This window comes from Bacillus rossius, chromosome 1 (assembly GCF_032445375.1).
Source record: "Bacillus rossius redtenbacheri isolate Brsri chromosome 1, Brsri_v3, whole genome shotgun sequence".
NCBI lineage: Eukaryota > Metazoa > Arthropoda > Insecta > Phasmatodea > Bacillidae > Bacillus > Bacillus rossius.
The window spans coordinates 340,454,786-340,481,314 of record NC_086330.1 but is presented as its reverse complement, the minus strand read 5'-3'; the positions used below and the strand labels follow the sequence as shown (position 1 = coordinate 340,481,314).

At 37.7% G+C, this 26,529-nt stretch overlaps 2 protein-coding genes across 14 annotated transcripts in view; one reads left to right on the top strand and one right to left on the bottom strand.

The window, feature by feature from the left end:
• Positions 1 to 26,529, bottom strand: part of LOC134528123 (calcium/calmodulin-dependent protein kinase type II alpha chain) — a 349,589-nt gene that overhangs the window by 203,520 nt on the left and 119,540 nt on the right. The gene's annotated exons all lie outside the window — the stretch shown is intronic.
• On the top strand, positions 10,050 to 23,877 carry LOC134528121 (uncharacterized). 2 transcript variants are annotated; one of them, XM_063361412.1, is made up of 4 exons: positions 10,050 to 10,201; positions 12,900 to 13,055; positions 16,681 to 16,970; positions 23,140 to 23,877. In XM_063361412.1, the coding sequence occupies exons 1-4, from the start codon at positions 10,196 to 10,198 to the stop codon at positions 23,576 to 23,578; spliced, it is 891 nt and encodes a 296-aa protein (XP_063217482.1). In that variant the 5' UTR covers positions 10,050 to 10,195; the 3' UTR covers positions 23,579 to 23,877. The 2 variants fall into 2 exon arrangements, with proteins under 2 accessions (XP_063217482.1, XP_063217483.1); XM_063361413.1 differs by having other exon boundaries at positions 10,055 to 10,201; positions 12,903 to 13,055; positions 23,140 to 23,826.

Sequence of the window (26,529 nt, the reverse complement as noted above, 5' to 3'; positions counted from 1 at the left end):
TGATTCATTTCTTAATGCCAATATACTACATTTAAAAAAAAAATGGTTCTTGAAACAAGAGTAATTTTTTAGAATGTTTCTGCTTTACAAATAACGTAGCCATTAATTTTCTAAAATATGTGGCTCTTTTTTTATTCATTTATTGAAATGTCCCAGAAAGCACAGCTAAATGTTGGAACCATACATAATATGTGGCATATTACAAACATACTTTTCCTACGAAATATTGCAATTTAGCCAATATGTGCATTTATCCACATTTAACACACATATTTATTATACATGGTAACACAGAGTATTTGCAATTTTCACATTTACATGGAGAGTTAAACAAGACAAAAAATTTGCTCAACACACTTCTATACATGCGTCTCATACATTTTCTATAATCTACTTTTAAGTTTCATATCTTAACATCTTTTGGTAGGTTATTGCGTAGTTTGGTCATTTTAACTTTGACACCAGCAAATCCATATTTAGTTGTATTATATTCGAACGGATATATCAAGCTTGCCTGGTATTATGTCCATCCATGAATGGCTTAATTTTTGTTTATGAAAGTAGCACTACCGAGATTAATCATTTTAATAGCTTTGTACATATATGACACATGTACACATATGCTAGCTTACTTTACATCTAATTGGTTGTAATTTTTAATTCAGTTTTGCACATGATTTTTCCCGCAAGCTACCAAAATAAATTATAATTTCTTGGCGTTATGCATACGACTTTTAAATAAGGATAGAATATATCACAATACTACGTAATAAAAGTACAATAAAACATTCATTTTCAAAAAGCCAAGCCAACGTGGCTCAGCGAATAAAGTAGATTGAAATTAAAAATCAAGAACGTTAAGAGAAGATTGATATACAAAAGAAATTTCAAATTAAAATGGACAATACATCCTATGTTGTATGAAATAAAGCGATTTAATTTTTTTAATAACTTCGTGACCATAGCTGAATACTTTAACCTTCGGAAAGAATTCTTATTTTTTTCTTCAGCCAAACCTTTTTCATGGAATCAACGTCCAACTTTTTTAAATACATAATCTATATAAGAAGTCACCGTATCCATCAACCAGGAGGAAAGAAAGGAGCAGAGACGTCTAAAAAAGAACTTTCATGTACAGAAGGGATTTAAGTAAGCGGATTTAAAACGTCGATGATAAAGGGAACGCGGAGTAGCAGAAACTCGAACCAAATTCTCGAAACCATTACTCAACATTAAATGGCCTGAATTTAAGTTATAACATTTCCGTCACACATAGATTTATGACAAAAGAAGACACCATCACTTAAATAACTAAAAAAATGACCAATAACATGGTCAATAAAACCATTTATGTTAAAAACTTTCTTCGTGTATAGTTTACGCTAATCAATTATTAAAATAATATTTTTATTTTATTAGAATGATGTGTATATTTTTCTAAACTGTGCATGATAAATAAGTTACAATGAAAAATTATTTCTTAAAATTTTCATATTAAATAAAAATAAAGCGGAACATGCAGTATGGACATGCTTAAATAAATATCTTGACATTAAATATCTTTACATTAAATGTTTCTTGCTCAATCATCAGAGTATATACTACAATACTCTATTACCGACATAGGTAAATATTATGTAAATTGCAAGGATTTATGAAAAACAAAACTATAGGACAATAATATTTACATAATTTGGAACTCAAAATTTATATTTTTAAAATACTAAAATACTATAAAAAGTAATAAAATAAAAAAAACAGTAATTAATTGCGGAAGGAAGCCATGAAATAAATAAATCTATAACAATGCATAAATCTGTAGCGAATGTCTGTACATTAGAGTAATTTTACCAATTTTGCGTGAAATAGTCATTTTATGACTCACTTATCCCAATCATGCCATTTTTTAAATTTTTATATTTCTGTCTGTATGTATATGTATTGTTACGAAACGTAAACAGGGCCACGGCGTACGCAGGTTCGGAGCTGGGTGGTGTAATAACCATCCCAAAGTAATACATTATTTACAATTTATGAAAGGAATAACACTTTACGTCATTCACTATTTATGATAACTGCGTAAGCCAGCGGGATGTATTTGAAACACCTGCAGAAACGCGCCGCTAAAGCGCAGAAACGCGCCGCTATAAGAGGCAATGTTGAATTTAAATTCTTCGCCACTTTTCGAAACAACTCTCGCGAGAGAACTCCAGTGTCCATGGTTTCCATGTTTCTCCGTGATAAAGAAGAGCCCTGTATTGTGCTGTGGTGTATAAGTAACGCCAGGAAACGAGGCCAGAAAAAGTTAAGGCCCTGGAAATATAGCAGTCTCTTATTCATAAGCGCAAAGAACCCTGCCGTGTGTACGGGGACATAACTCACTTCTCCTCCTCTCCCCCCCCCCCCCCAACATTTTAAGAGTTGCAGACGGATGAAGGTACGGGACCCTCAGGGGCTGGGAGAGAGAGACAGAAAAGTCAAATGAAGTGCAAATAAAAAATCGAGGCGCGCGCAGGGCCGTCTGTCAGTCGAGGGAAAATCCTTTCCCTCGCCCTCTTGCGCCAAGCTCTATCACCATGCCTACACGTCACCATCAATGTTTGATGGATCGACGGGAGAAGACCAGACGCTGGAGCGGGGTCTCGCGCCGCACGCAATTTGTTACCGTAACCCCAGGATATAACCCCTTCATCCCCCTTCGCACATGCATTACACGGCTTCTTGAAAACTGCGGGGGAAAAAATTCCCTACACTCGAGCACATCGGCAGAATGCATCCAGCAAGATACCAACTTAACGGTGTATGTCCGGTTCCAGGTCATATTTTTTTTTAAATTTTAACTCAGTTAAACTTTTAGACTATTTTAGTGGCCAAGCCTCAACAAAATTATATATATACACACACACACACACACACACACAGTGTAAACTATATATAACGACACTTAACGGGCTGAGCATTTTTCGGCGTTATAGAGAGTGGTCGTTAAATAGAATGAAATAGAAGATATTTTACCATTCTATAATAATATGTATGTACTAATATAGTACACATTTTACATGTCTAGAAAACCATGATATCATCGCTTGATCCAGATCTTCGTATTGAGGTTTCTTTAATTTCTTAGCAGATTTTCCATCCTCTGCAGAATTTTTTATTTGTTTTTCCATATTGTAGACACGGTAGAGCGGCTAAATCCAAAGCGTCTTCGAACATCACTGATCTTTTCTCCCGCCTCCATTGAGCGTATTAATAAACTTTTTCGTCACTACACAAAGATTTTCGTTTTCTCGTCATGTTTGCAGTTCGAAAGTCTGTACACAACTGTAATAATGATAACGTGTAACAACTTGACAAAAGTCTAGTGACCTAGGTAAACATGTGCAAGTTCATCATACAAAAACAAAAGACAATAGTTTTTAGAATCTCCGGTACGTCAGTCGAAGTAAACACGTGCTAGATAATACAACAACAAAACAGCAAACAAAAGAACGTTCACAGCTGCAGTTCTTATCAGGGGCGTAGGAACCGGGGGTAACAAGGGGGACGTGTCCCCCTGAACTTTTTGGGTGGAGAGGACTGTCCCTCCCAACTTTCTAGACCGTGATATTTTTATTTTATAATATTATTCTGCCGAACTTTATTTGTAATTTCTTCACTTTCAAATTTTATCTTAAGGAAACAATAATAATTTTAACATCGATGTATCCAATGGTTGGATATAACAACTGCTTAAAAAGCGCTATTTTGCACTTTAAAAATCAAAATTTTCCGGTGGAGGACCCCCAGACCCGCCGTCTTAGTAAGAGGGAGTGGGTTTACATGACATCAAAATCATTATTTGTCCCCCCCAACTTTATAAACACAGCTACGCCAATGGTTCTTATCAACTTCGGCAACTTAGAAAGAACTGCTTAATGATTTATAATGCCGTAATGTTTTCGTTAAATAGAGTGAGCGTGACGCTGTATAGTGTATTATTGTATAGAAAACAAGGTAAACCAACCAAAGTCAAGCAATTTCGACGTTTTAAGGAGTTTGTCGTTAAATCGAGTGACGTTATAAAGAGTTTACACTGTGTGTGTGTGTGTGTGTATATATATATATATATATATATATATATATACACACACACACACATACACACAGTGCATTCTTTTCGCATAATTAGCTGGCAAGGATGAATTTTCAACATTTGTTTTGTGCAGTACGGATAAGAAGAACCGAACAAATTAAATAACTGAATTTTTTTTTATGTTTAAAGGCAATGCTAGTAGCTACTGCGCGGTATCGTTAAAAATTCCTTCAGAAAAATATATTTAATTTTATTCAGCCTTTTAAAATCATAACAATTCCGATGATTTTAAAAGGCCAGGTAAAATTTAAAAAAAAAAATCTGAAATAAATTAAACCATATCACATTAGCAGTCAGTAAAATTTACTTTAAAACCATATTAAGTTCCAATTTTATATTCCATTTCCTTCTTCTTATCCATGCTGCACAAAAACGTTAAAAATTCAACTTTGCCAGCAATTATGCAAAATGTATGTGGCACATAATGAAAATTTATTTTGTGGAAGTTCAGCCGCTCCTAAAGACGGCAAGTGTAACCGCGGGGAAAGTAAGTATAAAATAATGACCTGGAACAGGGCTCACACCCGTCAAGGCTCGGAACCACCATGTTGGTTATTCCATTTTCTTGCCGTGGTTATTATTTTAAGGATTTTCCTGTTAATCCATCACGACATTTCTCTTTATTTTTCGTCTAAAATGTTTGCCCATAGATGCTTACTAAATATAATCTGATGGCGGTAAATAGTCACGCAAGAGTTTATAAATGTGATCACATGCGTGAACGAAAATGGAAATGCCTGGTGAGAAAATTTGCGACCCAATAACAAATAAAAGAGAATTCACGTGAAAAATTTGATGTCTGATAGTAACGACCGTAAAATGATGGGGTAAAAAAACTCGGCACTTACTCAGGCCACATTTCAATCTACACATTTTTAGGTAGATTTTGAAGAAATGGTATTGTAACCGTTACCATGGTGCGACTTCCGGAAATTTTTACACCTATAGTTTTTCGTTACATGGTCAATACCATCGTGCAATCAATAGTTTTTATATATCACAATTTTATGGACACGATAACTACCGCAATTCTGCACCAATCACTGATACATAAAATCAAGTAATAGAAAATCTTGGTCCAGTTCGTTAATGGGCGAAATTCCACCAAAGGGGTAGACTTGAGGACGGTTTTCGAAAATCAGAAAGAACGCTGTAGCTCCCATAATATAACAAATATCGCATCCGTTTGAATTAATTATAACGTGTAGGTATAGTACCAAAAACTTTTGTCTAAATATATTTTTGATACGACCAATCATAATTGAAAGGGGTGGAAAAAAAAAGGGTTGAAGGATAAAAAAAATCATAACTGCCTTGGTAAGCACACAATCGAATCCGTTCAAACTGTTTGTATATCTTATAATTTTTTTTTTTTTTTCAAATTTTTGTCTGAAATCACTTTTGATAAATCGAACCATTGCAACAAGGGAGGAAAAACAGGGATAAATTTAAAAAAAATGTATTTCCGTACCATGTACACTATTAAGTCTGTTATAACTAATTGTAAAACCTAAAAATATTATCTACAAAAATCGCTCTAAATAATTTTTTATACGATCAACCATTATAGCAAGGCGTAGAAAAAAAACAAGGGTTGAAGGACAAAAACTTCATAACTCTCTTAGTAGGCACACTTTTGAATGTATTCAAACTTTTAGTAAATCTTATAATTTTTATCCAAAACTTTTGTCTGAAAATGTTTTGATAAAATGGACCATTGCATCAAGGAAATGAAAAAAAAAGTAACATAAAAATAATTCACTGTTTCCTTATCATGTATACTATAAGTCCGTTCTTATTTATTGTAAAATCTTAAAATATCTACAACTTTAGTTGGAAATAATTTTTCATACAACCAATCATAGGGTGAAAAACACAGGGGTTGAATGATAAAAAAAAATCATAACTCCCTTAGTAGGCAAACCATCAATTCCGCTCAGTGTTTGTAAACCTTATTAATGTTATCTAAAACTTTTGTCTCAAACAATTTTTATACAACCAACCTTTGTTGCCAAAGGTGGGAAAAACAGAGGTTAAAGACCAAAAACAATATTTATAACTCCCTTGTTAGGTAAACTATAGACTCTCTAACAATGATTGTAAATCTTTTAAAAATTATCTCAAACTTTGGTCTGAAACAATTTTTTGATAAGACAAACTATTACTGCAAGGGGTTGAAACAAAAGAGGACGGAATAAAAAAAATAAATAAAACTTCCATACCATGTACACTATTGAATCCGTTCTTGTTTATTTTAACTTCTAAATTTGGTCTAAAACTTTTGTCTAAAGTAATTTTGAATGTAACCAACAATTACTGCAAGGGACGGATATAACAAGGTTGAAAGACAAAAAAAAAAATCTTTTTAGTAGGTATACAATCAAATACGTTATAATTTATTATCTAAAACCTTTGGCTGAATCAATTTTTTATGTGATGAACTATTACAGTAAAAACATAGAAGGGGTTGCAATTTTAAAAAAGATTCAAACTTTTTTTAAACCATGTTATTATTATCCTAAGCCTTGGTCCAAAGCAAATGTTCATACGTACACGTATTAGATTAGGGATAAAAAATAATATTTTGAAGGTGAAAAAAATTCACTACTTCCTTATACATAATACGAAAAATCGTTCTGAGCTATTCAGTGCTGGATGCATTGAGTTAGAAACATTTTCGCTGCATAGAATTAGAGAAAATGTTTAATCGACGATTTTGGAATATTTAAGAACATATATAATGTTATACACATTAAGTTTTTAAAATGTTCCAGAGGTTATCCGAAGTTTCCATAACATTTTTAGAATAAGTAGGTATTTCGAAATCTACCTACGCCTGCAGACTAAACCGAAAGGGATTTAGTTTTGTATACGAAATGGTCAAGTAACCAGACTTTGTCGACATAATCTGCAACGTATTTATGCAATCAGCGTTATGCTTATTGTAAAATTCGTAGCTTGCAAATCATAAAATACAAACTACCAACCTCATACATGTCTGAAAATCATATAAATATAATTATCTGTAAAAATACGCGTTTATAGGTGTCATGATAGCTATTTCATAAACAGGTTTCAATATTTTTTTTTCAGGTGTGTAATGCTTCTATGATAATAGTTATAAGAAACATTAACAAAAAAAATCAACGAACTTATAAGTTAGCTAAAGTATTTTTATTTATTAATTTTACTGAGATCATGCTGTAATTTCAAACCACCAAGGCGAAATGCAAACAAGTGACGAACAAAGGGTTCCAATTGGAAGCTTATTAAATGCGAGACGTTAAACACGGGAATTACCAAGAGGTTACCATTTGAAACACGGGCTGACAAAGAAGTAGGCTATGGTTTTAGGAACCAAACTCTGGCACACACAAGCCCATTTAGACTATTAATATAGAGGCAATTATCTGATTGGTTGTTGGTGACATGCAATTTGTTCCCGCAATACGTGAAACTACTATAAATTATCGTTCTGCTTGTGGTACTAAAATTTTGTAACTGCTAACTTGTTACATTTTTACACAACTGTTTTGTTGTCCTTTATATAATTATTTTTCTCAGTGCATGATAAAAAAAATCCCTTTCGGCAGAGCCTACAGGCGTAGGTAGATTTCGAAGTACCTATTCACTCTGGAAATTATTTGGAAACTTCTATAAACTTCTGGAAAATTCTAATAGCTTTATGTACATAACATTTTTATGTTCTCCAATATTACAAAATGATCGATTAAATATTTGCCCTCTTTCCATGCAGATAAAATATAACGATTATTTTAACTCAGTGTATCCAGCATGCAATAGTTTACAACGCAGTATTGAGTAGCTTAGAACGAATTTCATATTATATGCTAACTTTGGTAATTATTGAATTATTTGACCTTCAAACACTATATTTCATCCCTTGCACTAATAACGTAGTCATATACGAATGTCTTTGCACCAAGGTTTAAGATATAATTAATATGGTTCAAAATAAAATCAAATTTGATTACAAAAATACGCAGAAACTATATAATATACATGTATTTACCAAATGACGTAATAAAAAGTTTCATGTATTGACACTATCCATAGAAGAGAGATGCTCAAAGAAATGAGCAGAAAAAAGAAACATAGAGAAATAAAAATAATATAATCAACGAAATAATACTTCAAAATTTAAAACTTACATAATATAGCACAAATTAAACATATTCTTTCATTTGCGGTTCTTGTAAGAAAAAATAGCGCAAAGGTTAACTTTTTAACGTTGTAATAGTGTTATTGCCATAAAAATTAAAGTTATCGCATACAACCCGTGCATATTAGATAATTTTTTATGCTAGAAACATTTTGCTAGAAAAAATTAACAGCTAGTATAAAAATATGTCAACAAAATCGTGCTGCTACAAAACCGAAATTTTTTTATTCTTGACGTGGTATGGTATTTCTGTGGCTCTTAGCGGTATTTAAGAAAAGACATTCCGTGACTTTTTAATGATAAGTTGTAATAACATTTACATGAGTAGGGTAGACTGGGTACAGTTGTGACAATATTGAATTGTTCATCAATATTTCTGTTAATTTATCAGTTAGCTGGGAAAAAAGTAACACGAATTGTAATTTGTTTATTTGTCTACGTAAAAATACTAATATATTGTCCTTAAATACGCTGTATTAATCATAGAATGAAATTTTATAAATAAAAAAAAAGTGTCACAACCGACCACACCCCAAGGACGGTTGTGACAGTGGTTGGGGTCAGTGACAAGCATAAACATATAGCAAAATTGTTTATAGTTACTTTTATTGTTATAAATATGTACCAGAACAAAACATAAACTTCTTCTAAACAAAGTTAGCATTCATATAGCAAGTGAACCAAAATCTGACATCACTTTTGTTCTTATAATTAATAAGGCACTGTCTTATAATTAATAAGGCACTGTAACAACTAATATTATAACAGTCGTCTTAGAATCAGTCAGAACGTTAAATAAACTGAAATTTACTGTTGGTGACTGTAAAAAGTTATACTATAATTTAAATAATAATAGTTTAAAATAATAATAAAATAAAACAATAAAAGTTTGTAAACTGAGACATAGTCATATTCATCATCACAGTTGCGACAAATGTAATGGTGACTATTACCTGCGCACTCTACGTGGGACCAGAGTCCACATGTTCCTGGGCACTTGATCCATTTTTTACCAGCCCTACTTTCAGAATATGCGCCCACACAAACTAGACAGAAATAGTCTTCTTCATCGGATGACGATTGTTAAGTCTTTCTTTTCTTGGCATTGGTTTTTCCTTTTCCTTTTCCTTTATTATTTCGTATTAGTTCAGTTAGATTTTTCTTTACTTGCTTAGCCTTCAAACGTTTTTTTCTTCTTTTTCTTCATGTTCTGGGCATCTAAAAGAAAAAAAAAACGAATAAATATTTGTCACAACCGTACCCACAAAATTTGTCACAACCGTACCCAACGCACAATTTCAAAAACAAAAAATCACCATGAATCAACCAAACAATCTACATAAAAAGTAATCACTCGTAGTTAACTACTAATGTTCAACTTATAACAAGAAAAAATACGAGGTAATCTGCCTGCATATAAAAAAACAGTAATTATTAAAAGAAATCAAACAAAGAAACTTACTTTTAACTGTTGAAAAGCAATGTAGGCTCCTGCTTAGGTTAATTTTGCGCTGCTTACGCAATCCTAGGGAACGTGTTCAGACTTGCACGCCGCGCCTCTCTTCCCTTATACTCTTCGCCATATTCCGTATAGTTTCGCGGTTATAACGACTGTCACTACCGTACGCTGTCACAACCGTACCCAGTGTACCCTACGTAAGCATTTTCCCATGAAAGTCACGTGACAGACGCACACAAATATTTGTACACAGTGTAACGTCCTTTAATTTCATATTAGTCTACCTCTATGGAACAGATTCAACATTGTTGTTGATTTGTGAACAGTCTAAAATTTTCGGTTGACATTTTAGTCTAAATTTACTCCAAATTTATTTGTGGTTTTTTAACACTATTTCAAGACACAAAAACTTGCAAACATGTCAGTAAGTAGTATATAACAATATTTCCAGTAGTATTAATTATTTGAGGGTCATTTATCATCTTCTCATCCATATTTTAAAGGAAAATATGTTTAGGCATAATAAACTGTAGCCGTTGAAGTATGTATACTTTAAACATGTAACTGTCTCAAGTAGGTAATTTTAGGTACCTATTTAATACGTGAAATAAAGACACTTTTAGTTTCGTCTTTCAAACACATATCTAGTAAAGAAGTAATCTTAATACAGTCCAGTGAAATTTTTTCTACCAAACACACGGTCAAAATTAAATATATTGTTAATAGTATATTAACTACAATTCGCTCACCTACGCTGAGTTTAAACGTGAATCTTCTAACTGTTGATAGTTTTTACGAGTTGTAACTATCAAAATTACATAGGTTTTTGTTGGCAGAGAATGTAAATATTCTTTTGCACAGTTTGGTTAAAAATTGCACTAAAAAACATTAAGTAAATAAGTAAATACCACCAATAAGGGAGATATTAAATAAAAATTCCTTCGGCAAATATATATATATATATATATATATATATATATATATAGAGAGAGAGAGAGAGTTAGGTATATGTGATTTCCCTTTTTGTTTCACTATATCGTTCTAGATACACCGCTAATTGGATGGCGATTATTCCTCGATTGTTAACTTCGATCATTCATCAACACACCATAAGCAGCGTACAGTGCGGGAATGTCAGGGTTTTCAAAATTTCTTTAATTAGTTAGGGGTTATGTCTGAAAATATTTCGCCAGTTCTTTTTTCTCTTCCCCTTATTCGCAGCTCCTTAGTTCCAGAAACTTCATCTTCCTAATCGTGTTCGTATTATTCCCAAATATTACGTGATACGAACCAGACATCTATTACTTCTCGCGTGTTTCATACAGTTGGCTGTTGAAATTCCGGGTAAATATCTTACGTCGCGGCTTTTCAGCAAAGTAAAAATAAAATTAAGAAAATACCATTTTGCAACACAATGGAGATGTTCCTGTACTTTGTTCAAATAATGTGAATGGTCGATTAGGTAAGGTTAGCTACGTTAAAAAAACTTTCAAATACGGTGGACAGTTGGTTGGGTTACTATAGTTACAATAAAAATACTATAAAATATTTATTTTACACCTTTAGTGTTGGAAGACGGTATTTTAGTAATTTTATTTTTACTTTGTGGAAAAGTCGCGACGTAAGATTCAAAATTCCGTACCAAAGTTCTCGTACCTGTACTCTACCGGGAAAACATCCCTTTAAGCCTTTTCCACTGCCCAGTAAACACATGTCGAAAAAGAGACCACAAAACTAAACTTGTACAAGCAAGTGTGACGGTTATCAAATGATATCCGTAGTCAGGAGTCACGAGCGGTTTGTAAAGCTCCATGGGTGAGCTTTGCGCGTTCTGCAATGCGGTCAACCTCAGAAAGGGCCCCGCCCACCTGGACACATAAACACACACACACGGTGTGCAGAGCTGCAGGAAAAACGAAGCAATTTCCAAACTACTCAAGATATCCGAGTGGTGTCTGTTTACAAAAAAAAAAAAGCATTTAACACCAATCTGAGGGTGGGCGAGAAGTTCTGTTTCAGTATTTCGTTTAAAAAAAATCGAAGAATCAAAACGGTTAAAAACATCTGTAAAACAACAACCCGTTGTTCAGGACTGGTACAATTCGCGGTTTGAATCACCACTAGGCCAGCTTCCTCAATCCTCTGCATACATAAAGAAGAAAGGAACGAAATCGGTTAAAATAGGAGTTTACAAGGTAAATTCGACTCCTCCTATTGTTGAAGTCGGTTAAAATATAGCACTATGTTACCCGGGCCATGATAACGAATTGACTTAACACCTTATTCAACAAAATCGGATGAATAGTTTAGGCGCTACGGAGGAACATATACGTAAATAAAAACATACATAGCTTACATACAATGTTCGCAGGCTTTCACGGCCATTGTATGTATGTATGTATGAAGTAGCTTGGCTTCTGGGTCGCAGCCGTGTCCTTGGCGAATAATTCACCAAACGTTTCGGTCGAAATTGCAGTCGCCATCATCAGGGAGCAGTTACCTACCGAGTACTTGAGTAGGTAACTGCTCCCTGATGATGGCGACTGCAACCGAAACGTTGGTGAATTATTCGCCAAGGACACGGCTACAACCCAGAAGCCAAGCGACTTCATACATACATACATACATACATACATACATACATACATACATACATACATACATACATACATACATACAGGGGCGCAACAACTAAATTTCCAAAAGGGGGGAGCAATATACCTTTTTTATAAAGAATCATCGATCCCCCCCCCCCCCCTATTGAAGCCCGAGAAAATTTCTAATTCAAGGTGGAAAAAATGGTGCTATTTAAGCAGTTTTACTATCTAAAAATTTGATTACACAGCACTTTCTTTGCCTCCGTTTGCCCCCACTTCAAGGTTTCAGAGGAATTGGGGGGGGGGGGGGGGGGAAGGCAAAATACCCTCCGCCCGCACCCCCCCCCCCCCCCAATTGTTGTTGCGCCCCTGCATACATAGGCTGGTAAAATCATAACCATTCCTTTTGGCTTCTCCGTAGTCGTGTTCTCGGAGTAATTCCCAGGAATGAAACGACAGGTGCATGTTTCTTGACGGCACTCGAGGGACTTCATGCAGTCGGAGGTGGTGGTTGCTCTGCCGCAGCAGGCGACGCCGCCGAAGAGCGCGCCGCAGCCGTGGGGGACGCTCGTGAGGCAGGTCGGCGAGTACTCGACGCGCATCGACGAGTCCTCCACGCAGCGCATCAGCACCGAGAAGGAGTCCTGCCTGCTGTCGGAGCTGGGCTGCCAGCTGGGGCAGGTAGGGCTCGCGGAGCGGGTGCGGCGGCCCTTCGTTCACTACCTACCGTCTCTTGGGACATGACGCCATCGCTACACTCAACCTCAACAGGCATACCTAACGGGCGGCAAACACCACTGACGAACACATTACAAACTATTTTCGAGTCATCAGCTGATTTGGGCCTTTTTTTTTCCCCTGTGGGTTAATGTTTTCATTTTTTATTTCTTATTTGCATTTGTGAATTTTTTTTTCCCATGACTGCAATGGCGTATGTTCAAGAAATCGTATTAAATCAAAATTCCCCACTGCATGAACCATTTAAAGTACGTAGCGGATTTTCATTAAATAAAAAAAAAAATTCCGGAAATGGTGTTTTCGAACACTAAAGAGCCCAGTGACTGACGCATGGTCAAGGGGGGGGGGGGGGGCGGCAAGGGGCATATATCCCTACGAAATATTGGTGAAGACAGTATGATACTTTGTGAGAAGCCACGTCACCTACGGCTACAACTATACGTACATAAGTCAGCGTGTTGATGTCAATAGTAATGTGAACTCACGTGTTAAAATTTTAATTTAATTTAATTTTTTTAGGAATTTCAACCCCCCCCCCTTTTTTTTCCCGAAAAATTTCTTTATTCACCACCGCTATAGACGTTCCTCTATTTAACACAAAAACAGCGTTAGTAAATTCCTACTGGATTTTAACAATAGTTTAAAATATATATGTTGTGCTTCAGAGCGTAGTCAAGACTGTTTTAAACGAAAATACGTGTTAGATTACGCACGGGACTGTTTTCCTTATTAATACAAAATTTACAACTTACTCAACAGGTACTAAAACAGATACACACGTGTAGTTAAACAAGGCGGTAATGTTATACATACGTCAATGCAACACTTCACCTATAAACATGAGTTTCTCGGAATCACGGGAGGTTTCTGTTGTTGAAAAACAATATTACTATTAAAGCACAACGTACCTATTTTAACATACAAACAGGGCCACGTATTTTTTCGCGAAAAGATTTACAGACCAGCTTTGTGTTAAAACTTAGAAGCAGTTTCTGTGTTTCATGGTAGGCTGAGTTTATTTCAGGTACATGTATGTCCACTGTCAGCACACAAATCATAACCATCCGAAGTGGAATCAAAAGCGTCCTGAATGGCCCGGCCAAACAGGGCAATGGCTCCTCTTGAAGAGGCCGCCAAATCACAAGGGAACAATCGCCAGCGCAGGCATGCCTTATTGCTAGAGACAGGAAAAATTCGCGGGTTCAAAGACCTCCAGGATGAACTCCATAGTTCTACGTACACTCGGTCAAAAGTCACCCATTCATGGGCTGCTGTCTTGTGAGACGTCCCAACGTTGCAGCCTGTGATTCGATAAAGCTTTGGTCCTGCGTTTCTCATTGGCCCAAAGTCATCCAGGTGAGTTATGAGCCAATAGCAGAGGCAGCACTGAAGTATAACTAATTGCATTTTAGCCTATCGCGAAATGAATTCGCGAATTTCTCCGGTCTCTACTTATTGCAGTCCAATAAGCAATCAGATTTTTGCACCTGTCTACGAACGGCAGTTAACTTAGAATCCAGTGCACAGAAAATAACTGTCTGAAAGTTTACTAAAGATCCTTTGGAAACCAGTTGCCGAGAAATATTTTTTTAATGCTACCAGAAAGATATTGTTACAATGCACAGCACATGGCTATAGTAATTTTTGCATATGTGAAATACTGAGTATTTCTTACTAAAATTTGCGCTATTTTTTTAATAATGGAAAAAATAATCTACTATTCGACCATTTGAATTTTTGTGTGTGTCACCGCGCATTTAACACTGGAAAGGTATTTTGGGAACGGTTATCAAATAAGTAGGGGCACGCCGATTTCGTGAAAAGATTTTCGGGACTAGATGAAAGTTAAAACACTGTAGCATCGTCTGTGTTTCGTGATTGGGAGAGTTTCTTCCAGGTACATATCGATTGTAACAACGCCAATCACAGTGATTCAGTGCGGGGAAATAAACGCGTCCTGAGTGGCTCGGTCAAAATAAGGCGACGACTTCTCTCGCAGACGGCCGCCAACCACAGGCGCGGGTATACCTTGTTGCAGTCTATTAAGAGGCCACTCCAGTATTTCAGGGGCACTACGCAACCCGCGTTAACCTCATAAGATTCAATGCTATTTTCATTTTGCTTATAACTAATTAAATAATATAGATTTTGAAATGATGCTTGCTTGATATGTAAGACAACGATGCTCTTATCAAAGCCCCTTTCTTCAAAAACGTGCATAAATTATGTTTTTATACTAATCTTCACTAATATGTATAAGTGTATTGTCTAGGTTTGAACCATAATTTATGCACGTTTTTGAAGAAAGGGGCTTTGATAAGAGCATCGTTGTCTCACATATCAAGCAAGCATCATTTGGAAATCTACGTTAGTTAATTAGTTACAAGCAAAATTGAATCTTATGAGGTTAACGCGGGTTGCGTAGTGCCCCTGAAACACTGGAGTGGTCTCTTAAGTGTTCGGATCTATTCGCGAAATCTGCGTGCCCCTACAAATGAGTTAAACCACTGGAGGTGGTCAAATAAGTTTAACAACTGGAGGTGGTCAAATAAGTTTAACCATTGGAGTTGGTCAAATGAGTTTAACCACTGGAGGTGGTCAAATAAATTTAACAACTGGAGGTGGTCAAATGAGTTTAACAACTGGAGGTGGTCAAATGAGTTTAACCACTGGAGGTGGTCAAATGAGTTTAACAACTGGAGGTGGTCAAATGAGTTTAACCACTGGAGGTGGTCAAATGAGTTTAACCACTGGAGGTGGTCAAATAAGTTTAACCACTGGAGGTGGTCAAATAAGTTTAACAACTGGAGGTGGTCAAATGAGTTTAAAAACTGGAGGTGGTCAAATGAGTTTAACCACTGGAGGTGGTCAAATGAGTTTAACAACTGGAGGTGGTCAAATGAGTTTAACAACTGGAGGTGGTCAAATGAGTTTAACCACTGGAGGTGGTCAAATGAGTTTAACCACTGGAGGTGGTCAAATGAGTTTAACCACTGGAGGTGGTCAAATAAGTTTAACAACTGGAGGTGGTAAAATGAGTTTAACAACTGGAGGTGGTCAAATGAGTTTAACCACTGGAGGTGGTCAAATGAGTTTAACAACTGGAGGTAGTCAAATGAGTTTAACCACTGGAGGTGGTCAAATGAGTTTAACCACTGGATGTGGTCAAATAAGTTTAAGAACTGGAGGTGGTCAAATAAGTTTAACAACTGGAGGTGGTCAAATGAGTTTAACCACTGGAGGTGGTCAAATGAGTTTAATCACTGGAGGTGGTCAAATAAGTTTAACAACTGGAGGTGGTCAAATGAGTTTAACCACTGGAGGTGGTCAAATGAGTTTAACAACTGGAGGTGGTCAAATGAGTTTAATCACTGGAGGTAGTCAAATGAGTTTAACCACTGGAGGTGGTCAAATGAGTTTAACCACTGGAGGTTGTCAAATGAGTTTAACCACTGGAGGTGGTCAAATGAGTTTAACCATTGGAGGTGGTCAAATGAGTTTAACCACTGGAGGTGGTCAAATAAGTGTAACCACTGGAGGTGGCGGTGCTGGGACGGGGGTTCGGCAGGCCATCGAGAGCATGGCGGAGCTGGAGGACCGCATCGGCGACGCCAAGTGCGACGTGAAGGCGCAGGAGGGCGACTGGAAGGAGTTCCGCGGCGAGCTGTGCCAGGCGCTGGACGACGCGAGCAAGCTGGCCCGCTGCCTGGGGCAGTACCGCCTCGAGGACCTGGCCGGCGGCTTCGGCCGCTTCGCCGACGAGCTGGCGCGCGCCATGCGCGAGCACGACTGCAAGTTCCGCTCGCACCCGGCCGCGCACCGCGCGCTCTTCCGCCAGAACCGCAAGACCATCGCGAGGTGCGCGCGCAACTTCTCTTCCCCCCCCCCCACTTCTCTCACCCCTCGCACGCAGACGGAGGGGAAGCCTAAGATGTAGGGGAGGACGGGGCAAGTTGGCGATGTTAAGAGTTCACCATTTTTTATAATTTTAATTTTGGAAATACGATTTCCTTCTTTCCAGACACTATTAGAATAGTCTTTTGTCGTGGTGTAACTACATGAAAAAAATCTATATTTCTATATTATCTCAAAAATTCTGCCCTTTTAAAAATATAATGCAAATGTGCCATCTTGCCCCGTTACCGGGGCAAGATGACTTTGACTACGGGGTAAGATGACATTTTTGACACAAGTTTAAACATATTTATTCTTAGAATGCAAACTACTGTAAACTAACTAATTTAACATTGTTACATGCGTTTTTACATATAAGGCATGTTATTAAAGGCTTGGTTTGTTGAAAATTACAATTAATAGTTAACTTACATAACTAATTCAGAGTTGGTGTTTTATAAACAATAATCGCACACAAATTTTCCTCCTTCAAAGTTCGAGCAGTCCTCGTGCCACCATGTGTGGCATTTGCAACACTCGATCCAGTCTTCTGATGGAGGATTGACATAAATCTCATCACACACTGGACACTGCACTTCGGATATTTGAGCTGAAGTCATGCCTGTCGAAAGTTGGAGCTTCTTGGATTTTTCTCGAGAATCGAGCTTCAGTTTATTAGTAACAGTTCCTTTTTTGGCTTCTCTAGACTCTTGTCTTTGTTGCTTCAAACGTTCTTGTTCTATCCTCTGAGCTCTCCTCTGAACCAGAATCGCTTTCATGGGTGAGCTTGTGATGACACTTGCATTTTGCTTATGAGATTATAAAGCTCAGAAAATCAAACAAAAGTTATAAAAGAGTTGTATGTGGATACCACAAAAACCGTATAAAGCACTTGGGGCAAGATGACGAGTCGTCATCTTGCCCCAGTCAACTTGCCCCGATCAGCAATGTTATTAGTATTGGATTTTTTCGCTAGGAAAAAAAATAAAAGGTTAACAATATATAGTGGTTAAGAAAAGTATATAGTCTAAGGTAATAATGTGTGGCATTGAATATCCAAATATCTTACCTGTTTGTCCATGAGATATTACTTCGAAGTTCTTGAAAATTACAATACGTCAGACCAAATGTACGAACATCATCTAACAAACAACTAAATGGTGGCAGCGGCTTCACTGTGCGATTCTTTAGTGCCCACCAGTGTGGAGCGCTAGTAGTGTCTGTTAGGTGGTGCTATCTAGTGCCATGACGTGGAAATAAGTCATTCGTCATCTTGCCCCGCTCGTCAACTTGCCCCGTCCTCCCCTACATCAAGCTCTGTCCCTGCCCGAACACGCCCGAATATTCACCTTCTGCCAACCTCGGGTATATTTATATGTAGCTATACTAACCTAACAAACAGTCCATACTGTTTTAAAGTGTTTTAATGTAGCTAACCTAACCCGACCACTTTTAATATTTGAATTCATAATTTCCTGCGCAAAAAATAAAAACAAATCCCGAGGTCGGCCGAAGGTGAATATTCGGGCGTGTTCGGGCAGGGACAGAACTTGATGCACATCTTAAGCTGGGTTTACGATTGATTTCCTTAAGAATAACTTAACATCGAGCACACGATTAAGTCAAAACTACATTTTCCAGTTTATGATTGACCTAGAAGTCGTTAATTCCAACCAATCACAGCACAAAACACATGGTCGGCCATTGTTCGAAACGGAGAAGCAGGGTTTGAAATAGGTTACTGACAAATGGGATATCTATTTTTCGAAATGGACGATGATTACAAATGACAAATATACGAATTCTAACCCAAAATACTGCCTCGCTCGGTCCAAAAATAAGACATAAACTTCCGGTTGAAAGGTTCCGGTTTGTTGTGATTGATCGCTTCCCTTAAGTCTTAACGAAAAATATAAAATATAACCATTTCTGTTAAGTCTTAAGTCATAATATGGTTCGCACACGACCCGTCAAAATTCACACACGACAATCATAAACCATTCCACTAGTTTACATAGAGTCATATGGTAAGTACACGACTAAGTCTTAAGTCTTAATTCTTAATTTTCAATCGTAAACCCACCTTAAGATGTAGGGGAGGACGGGGCAAGTTGACGAGCGGGGCAAGATGACGAATGACTTATTTCCACGTCATGGCACTAGATAGCACCACCTAACAGACACTACTAGCGCTCCACACTGGTGGGCACTAAAGAATCGCACAGTGAAGCCGCTGCCACCATTTAGTTGTTTGTTAGATGATGTTCGTACATTTGGTCTGACGTATTGTAATTTTCAAGAACTTCGAAGTAATATCTCATGGACAAACAGGTAAGATATTTGGATATTCAATGCCACACATTATTACCTTAGACTATATACTTTTCTTAACCACTATATATTGTTAACCTTTTATTTTTTTTCCTAGCGAAAAAATCCAATACTAATAACATTGCTGATCGGGGCAAGTTGACTGGGGCAAGATGACGACTCGTCATCTTGCCCCAAGTGCTTTATACGGTTTTTGTGGTATCCACATACAACTCTTTTATAACTTTTGTTTGATTTTCTGAGCTTTATAATCTCATAAGCAAAATGCAAGTGTCATCACAAGCTCACCCATGAAAGCGATTCTGGTTCAGAGGAGAGCTCAGAGGATAGAACAAGAACGTTTGAAGCAACAAAGACAAGAGTCTAGAGAAGCCAAAAAAGGAACTGTTACTAAGAAACTGAAGCTCGATTCTCGAGAAAAATCCAAGAAGCTCCAACTTTCGACAGGCATGACTTCAGCTCAAATATCCGAAGTGCAGTGTCCAGTGTGTGATGAGATTTATGTCAATCCTCCATCAGAAGACTGGATCGAGTGTTGCAAATGCCACACATGGTGGCACGAGGACTGCTCGAACTTTGAAGGAGGAAAATTTGTGTGCGATTATTGTTTATAAAACACCAACTCTGAATTAGTTATGTAAGTTAACTATTAATTGTAATTTTCAACAAACCAAGCCTTTAATAACATGCCTTATATGTAAAAACGCATGTAACAATGTTAAATTAGTTAGTTTACAGTAGTTTGCATTCTAAGAATAAATATGTTTAAACTTGTGTCAAAAATGTCATCTTACCCCGTAGTCAAAGTCATCTTGCCCCGGTAACGGGGCAAGATGGCACATTTGCATTATATTTTTAAAAGGGCAGAATTTTTGAGATAATATAGAAATATAGATTTTTTTCATGTAGTTACACCACGACAAAAGACTATTCTAATAGTGTCTGGAAAGAAGGAAATCGTATTTCCAAAATTAAAATTATAAAAAATGGTGAACTCTTAACATCGCCAACTTGCCCCGTCCTCCCCTACATCAAGCTCTGTCCCTGCCCGAACACGCCCGAATATTCACCTTCGGCCAACCTCGGGTTTATTTATATATATTTATATTTCTCTGTCTATTTTAATGTAGCTATACTAACCTAACTAACCGTCCATACTGTTTTAAAGTGTTTTAATGTAGCTAACCTAACCGACCACATTTAATATTTGAATTCATAATTTCCTGCGCAAAAATAAAACAAATCCCGAGGTTGGCCGAAGGTGAATATTCGGGCGTGTTCGGGCAGGGATAGAGCTTGGTGTACATCTTAGGCTTCTCCAGACGGAGCACGAGGTCCGATATGGCGGCCATTTCACTCACAAAACCCTACCAGTTGTTCCCTGCTGTTGTAAACATAGTAGTAGGTTTTCCTCCGTTCGTCGCGTCCTTGCGTTCGTTGCGTCGTTGCGCTCGTGTGGTTTTTTCGGGCAGAAGAATGATGCATGTTGAGTATAAAAGATAATACCATCCGGTGTTCACAGCTACAAACCAGAAAATCAGTTGAGATACCTACGTGTGACCGGATAGCTCAGTCGACACATATAGACACGTCCTACCAGTTGTACATGTGTTGGAGGTTAAGTTGGAGAAAAAAAACCTCAACTCACATCATTACATTCGCATTAGGACGATTCTTTTCGGACTTTGAACAGCTTAACTACAGTCGCCAACGAAACCCGACTAGGAAAGCTGATACAAACATGAAAGTCCACCATATTGAAATGTAAAAAAATCAGAAAAAGTAAAATGAGGGGGAAAAAAAGCGGCTTCACATCTGACGGCTAATGCTCCGTCTGTATCCTTTCCTAATCTCTTGTCGCTATCTGTTTATCAGGGTGTCCACATAGATATAGTCAAATTTCCCTGGCTTTTCCATCAAAAAAAGTACTAATATCCCTGGTGATATTCTACTTAATAAAACCTTTAACACTGACTGACTTGACAGAACACGCACAGCTTAAACCGGTGGGTCTAGAAGCATGAAATTTGGCACTGAGAGTTTCTTATGTAACATAGGTGTGCACTAAGAAAGGATTTATGAAAATTCATCCCCTAAGGGGGGTTGAATATGGGATCAAAGTTTGTGAAATCCCACCAGGATATTACATATTTTGCAATTTTATGAAGAAAAAAATAAAAAGACAATCTAGTGTGTATGACTGTGCACATAAACACCATCTGAAAAAAAAAGTGTTAAAAGTCTGGGTGATAGCATACCAAAGCAGAGGCCCCAACACTGAGCCTTTTGGACACCCATTGGTTAGTTGTTTTCCAGCCATCACATGACCGAGTTGGCATTCACATTTTCGGTTATCTGGAAAGTCCCTAATCACCATAAATACGTTCAGAGGCGTTTCAAACTGTCGAAGTCTCCACATTATCTCAGGCCATCAGACGTTGTTAAAGGCTCCCGATATATCTATAGTTACGCCTATGACATATTTTTGAAGTGAAAACATCTATAGGAAGGTTTGGATAGGGAGTAAATTCATGTAAGTCGTCATCGACATGGTCACGTGGCGTGTTTTTTATTATATTTCAAGGATAAAACTTAATTTATTATATTTATAAAGATACAAGTTTTTAATTTTATCTTTATTTTCCAAGGAAATTTTAATGTTATTGTGTGGTACATATTGCGAGTATTGGATATTTTTTATTAGGTAGTTAAGTTGAGGTTATGTTTTTTTTTTCTTTATTTCATTTATTTACGATGTGAATTTCTTCAAATGTCAGGTTATTGATTTATTAGAGATAATGTTGATTATTTGTAGATTTAAGTTAATAATTTTCTATTCTTTCAATGAAAAAAAACTTCATTTCTTCTAGTTTTAAAGTTATTATTGGTAGGGGCAAAACTTATGGGTTCGCGTCACCGACATGCTAGTGATATAGTATCAAAATCATTTTCTTGCGTACATTTTACGTAGAAATGATTTCATATTACACATTTAAAACCAAAATTTTAAGTTTTCACTTCTGTTGACAGTCCCCCATGACTGACTTTTTGACGTGATAACATCTTATAAATCGACGAACGCCGGCTGCACGCGCGAAAAAGCATGACCCATTGTCACGTTCCACCTGAGCCGAGCGTGCAAGAACCTGCCAACCACCGTGCGAGAAAATCTTCTATGATATCAAACAGGATAAGGCGGGATTTTAAAAGCAAGCAATTTTAAAAAAAAATTGATATATTTGTTCAATTTTCGTCTTTTTAAATTAACAATTTATCGACATTGATTTGATTTCAGTTTATTTCTATATAACTAATTGTTCGTGATTATATTTAAACAATTTTTTTTAAATTGAATATGAAAAAAACTGTAAGTAATATTTGAAAAGAAAATTAAAAAAAGTACGCAATTTTTCATCAATGTTTTCTTATGACGTTATCACGCAAAATTATCGTCCGTAAACCGACTTTACAGACAACACCCCCCCCCCCCTTCTTTTTTTTTCTTGTGTAGCTATACAGAAAGAAAGAAAGAAAGTGAATCTTTTACCCCTCATAGCGGTGGCCCTCCGGAGTTATTTCATGTCTCTTTTTTCATCTAGAGAAACTCGTTAAATTTAGTTTCAACTCATTGTCAACGGGAGTTTTTTTTTTTCCTTTTTGTTGACCCGGCGCCTGAGCGCGGATCACGCCGCACACGCAGTCAGTCAGTGATCGGCTCACCAAATAGTTGACTGAAACCCCCAAGCCCTGAAGCCCGGTGCGGAACTGTCCGAGATGCAGGAGTGGTTGGTTGTTGGCGCAGGTGCGCGTTGCACGGCGCCACCAAGACGGTGGCCGACCTGATCAACGAGCTGGGGGTGTCGGTGCCGTCGGCGCAGTCGGCGCAGTCGGCGCAGTCGGCGCAGAGCGAAGGCGCGAGCTCGGAGAAAGTGCAGCAGTCGGAGCGCGCGCTGGTGGACCACGCCAAGGCGCTGGACGAGCGCGTCAAGATGCTGGCGGCGCGGCTGGAGGAGACGGACGAGCGCACGCGCGCCCTCGAGTCGCAGCTGCGCAACCTGGAGCGCTACAACAAGAACCTGCGCGACATGGTGGCGTCGGGCGACATCTGCAGCCCGCGCGCCGAGCCCTCCGACCCGTGCGACGCCACGGTGGAGCAGCTGGCCGCCGAGCTGCGCCAGCTCAAGTGCAAGACGGCCAAGCTGCAGTCCATCCTCGACAACAAGTGCGCCTGCATCAAGTAGTCCGTCCGTCTGCCGCTGAACGTCTGGTGAGGCGTGCACATCCCACCCCTCTCCCAGATTCGCATATTTTTTTTGTTCTCACGGGGGAATCTCACACAGTTAATAACCAAACTGGTGTTCTCACTCATAGCCCTACGCCCTACCACACAACTCCACGTCAACAACAAGCAATCATATTCGAACCTTTGTTCATGACCTTGAAAATTTTAATTGTTGATTAAATTTGTTTTATATATATAGCGTGACTGTACTTCAATCTTATGTATTCGTAACTATTACTACACTCCACGTAAACAATCGCCAAATTATTATTATTTTTTCTCTTCGCGAGTTGATTACGTGCGAAAAAAAAATACGAAATCGAGGCGAGGCGAGGTTTTTTTTTTTACCTGTGTTGTCTGTCGCGCCCTACGAAAATTTCAGACGCGTTCTTAGTTTTAAAGATCTTGGGCGCATATCACGTTCCACGTTACACGACAGAGCTTCAAACAAATGTTAAAATCGAACGAGCTGAAATTATTATTATTTTTTAACGGTAGACTGCGTATTTTATTGAAACTAAATTTCTGTTCCTTAAAGAGCACAAGATCCAGACATGATGTAAGAATGCAGGTGAAGTCTTCAGCATGTTACACCTCCACCCGTTGCCCGACATGTCGTCACAATGGGAGCAACGCAGCCAGTAACGTAGGACCACAATGTTATATGTATAACGTAAAACAGTGCAATGCTTGTTTAGTCTCGTTTGAAACTTGGTCCACGCTCGATAATATGAACCTAAAAATTTCGGCATAAGAACGGAGGTATAACCAGTCTAGAAAAAAAAGGTCTAACCATACTGAACGATCAAACAATTTCCTATTTACGGGTTTGAGAAAATGGCTGCGTTTCATAATTCCACAATACATTAATCTACCTATTTCTACACGAAAACATTAATATACTTACATATGGAGGTATTAGTCTATGGAGTGTGTGTTCTAAAGTTAAAGTTATTTTTTGTTAGCAACTGGTTAGGAAAACAATTCATATCTGCATAAATGTTAATGCTTGAAGTTCAATAGCTCGAAAGGAACTCACTACGAAGAGTCATTAATATGCATTAAAAATTAGTAGGTATTGTTCATCAAAGATGTTAACAACACATCACCAAGGAGTTAGCGTTAAACGTGTTTTATATATATATATATATATATATATATATATATATATATATATGCTGGCCAGATGATCGTTATGATTTTTATTCCAATTATTAATAAGGCAAATATTGCCAACACCCGCTGTCTGACTTTTTACCTCTATTACATATTACACATAGTAATTTTTCTGCCGTCACCAACACGCAAGCTGTTTCAAAAATAAACATCATATTCTTTGCTGACTTCATTCTGGCTGGTGGTTGTGAGGTAGGTAGTGGTGCCAACCTATGGCCCGCTAAAACTCAAGCAGTGACACGCAACACCAACGGGAATGTCCCGCTGCTCAGCTAAACAAATTTGTATTTAAATTTGTTTGTTTCACTTTCAATCGCTGAAGTTGACCACGGGCGTCTAGAAGATGTGAGATGTGGTGGCGGGGAAGGGGGGGGGGAGGGGCTAAAACATGGCTCCGGTTGTGTTTCGAGATTTTTGCCCTGATAAGACGATAATTATAATTCCATTGTTAATAAAATTAAAAGGAAACATTACAAGTAGTTTGTCGAGAGCCCCCCCCCCTTCCCGAGGGGTAACAAGAGGAAGGGTTGATTAGAGCAAACACTAAAACAGTGTTGTGAGAAATACACGAAATGTTTTTGAAATTTTTAAGACCACTCATTTATTCTTGAAGTCAAGTATGTACATATGTGTGCAATTACTGGGAGTACTCCACAAACCCAAATAATACACAAAGAAATGTCAAAAGTTAACAGAGTCTAACTTTCATCACGAATACAAAGGAATTATCGAACCAATTCTAAAATCAAAACTTCTATCGGCTACTCACCGCAAACGTGAGACTATTGTTACGTTCTTTAAATGATTCATGCAAAGGGGAATTTTGATTTAATGCAGTTTTTTTGGACATAAGCCATTGCAATTTTGCACTGTTTGTCATGGAAAATTGTGATTATTGTTATTACAACAGTGAAGTGAAAATTAATACAATAGTAAAAAAAATTACAAGTAACCTCCAAAAAGTCTTAGTGGAGCCTTAAAGCAGCTTGGTGAACATAGCTCTGAGACAACAAAGTATTTCTTCTACACGATTATTCATAAGACATATACAATAAACCTAACTCCTAAATTAATAATTACTAAAATATTAAAATCCTCCAAGTTCATTACACCTAACACTTGCTACGATGCATCCTTTATCAAACTTGCTCGTAATAGACCTGATCGTCGTAAAAAACGCAAATGACACAAAGGTGAACCCCTCGGTTAAGCGGACGATTACTCGGACACTCGCCTTCAAGATCGTTGAATTAAGGGTCCACTGCAGACCTCACTGCAACGAGTCGTCTCATAGTCGTGGTGCCTGCCGTGCAGCGCCCTCCTCCCTAACGACGTTCAACACGGACTTCGCTGGTACGAACCAAAAGTGCGGAACACCAAGTTCCGAAGATGACTTCCACAGCTGGGCGGAAGAGCAGCCACACCCCGCACGTCGACTCGTCGGCACTGGTGACCCGTCACTCTCGTAATGGAGAATTACCATCATGCAAACACCTCCACATTGTTTCCGTTCCGAAGCTCTCACAGTGACATAAGCTCTCCACACTTCGCCAGTTTCAACTACGTCGAAAACCCAAGTCCACAGTTCGTGTTTAAAAGACAAAGTCGGGTTATTATTACACTGCCCTTTCATGTCAGCCACTTCTCCAGTCACATGCACTAAGTTCTCTTTTTAGCTTCCGGAGACATGTGCGCTTATAGCATAAATAAACACACTCGCACTTGCTCGAAGAG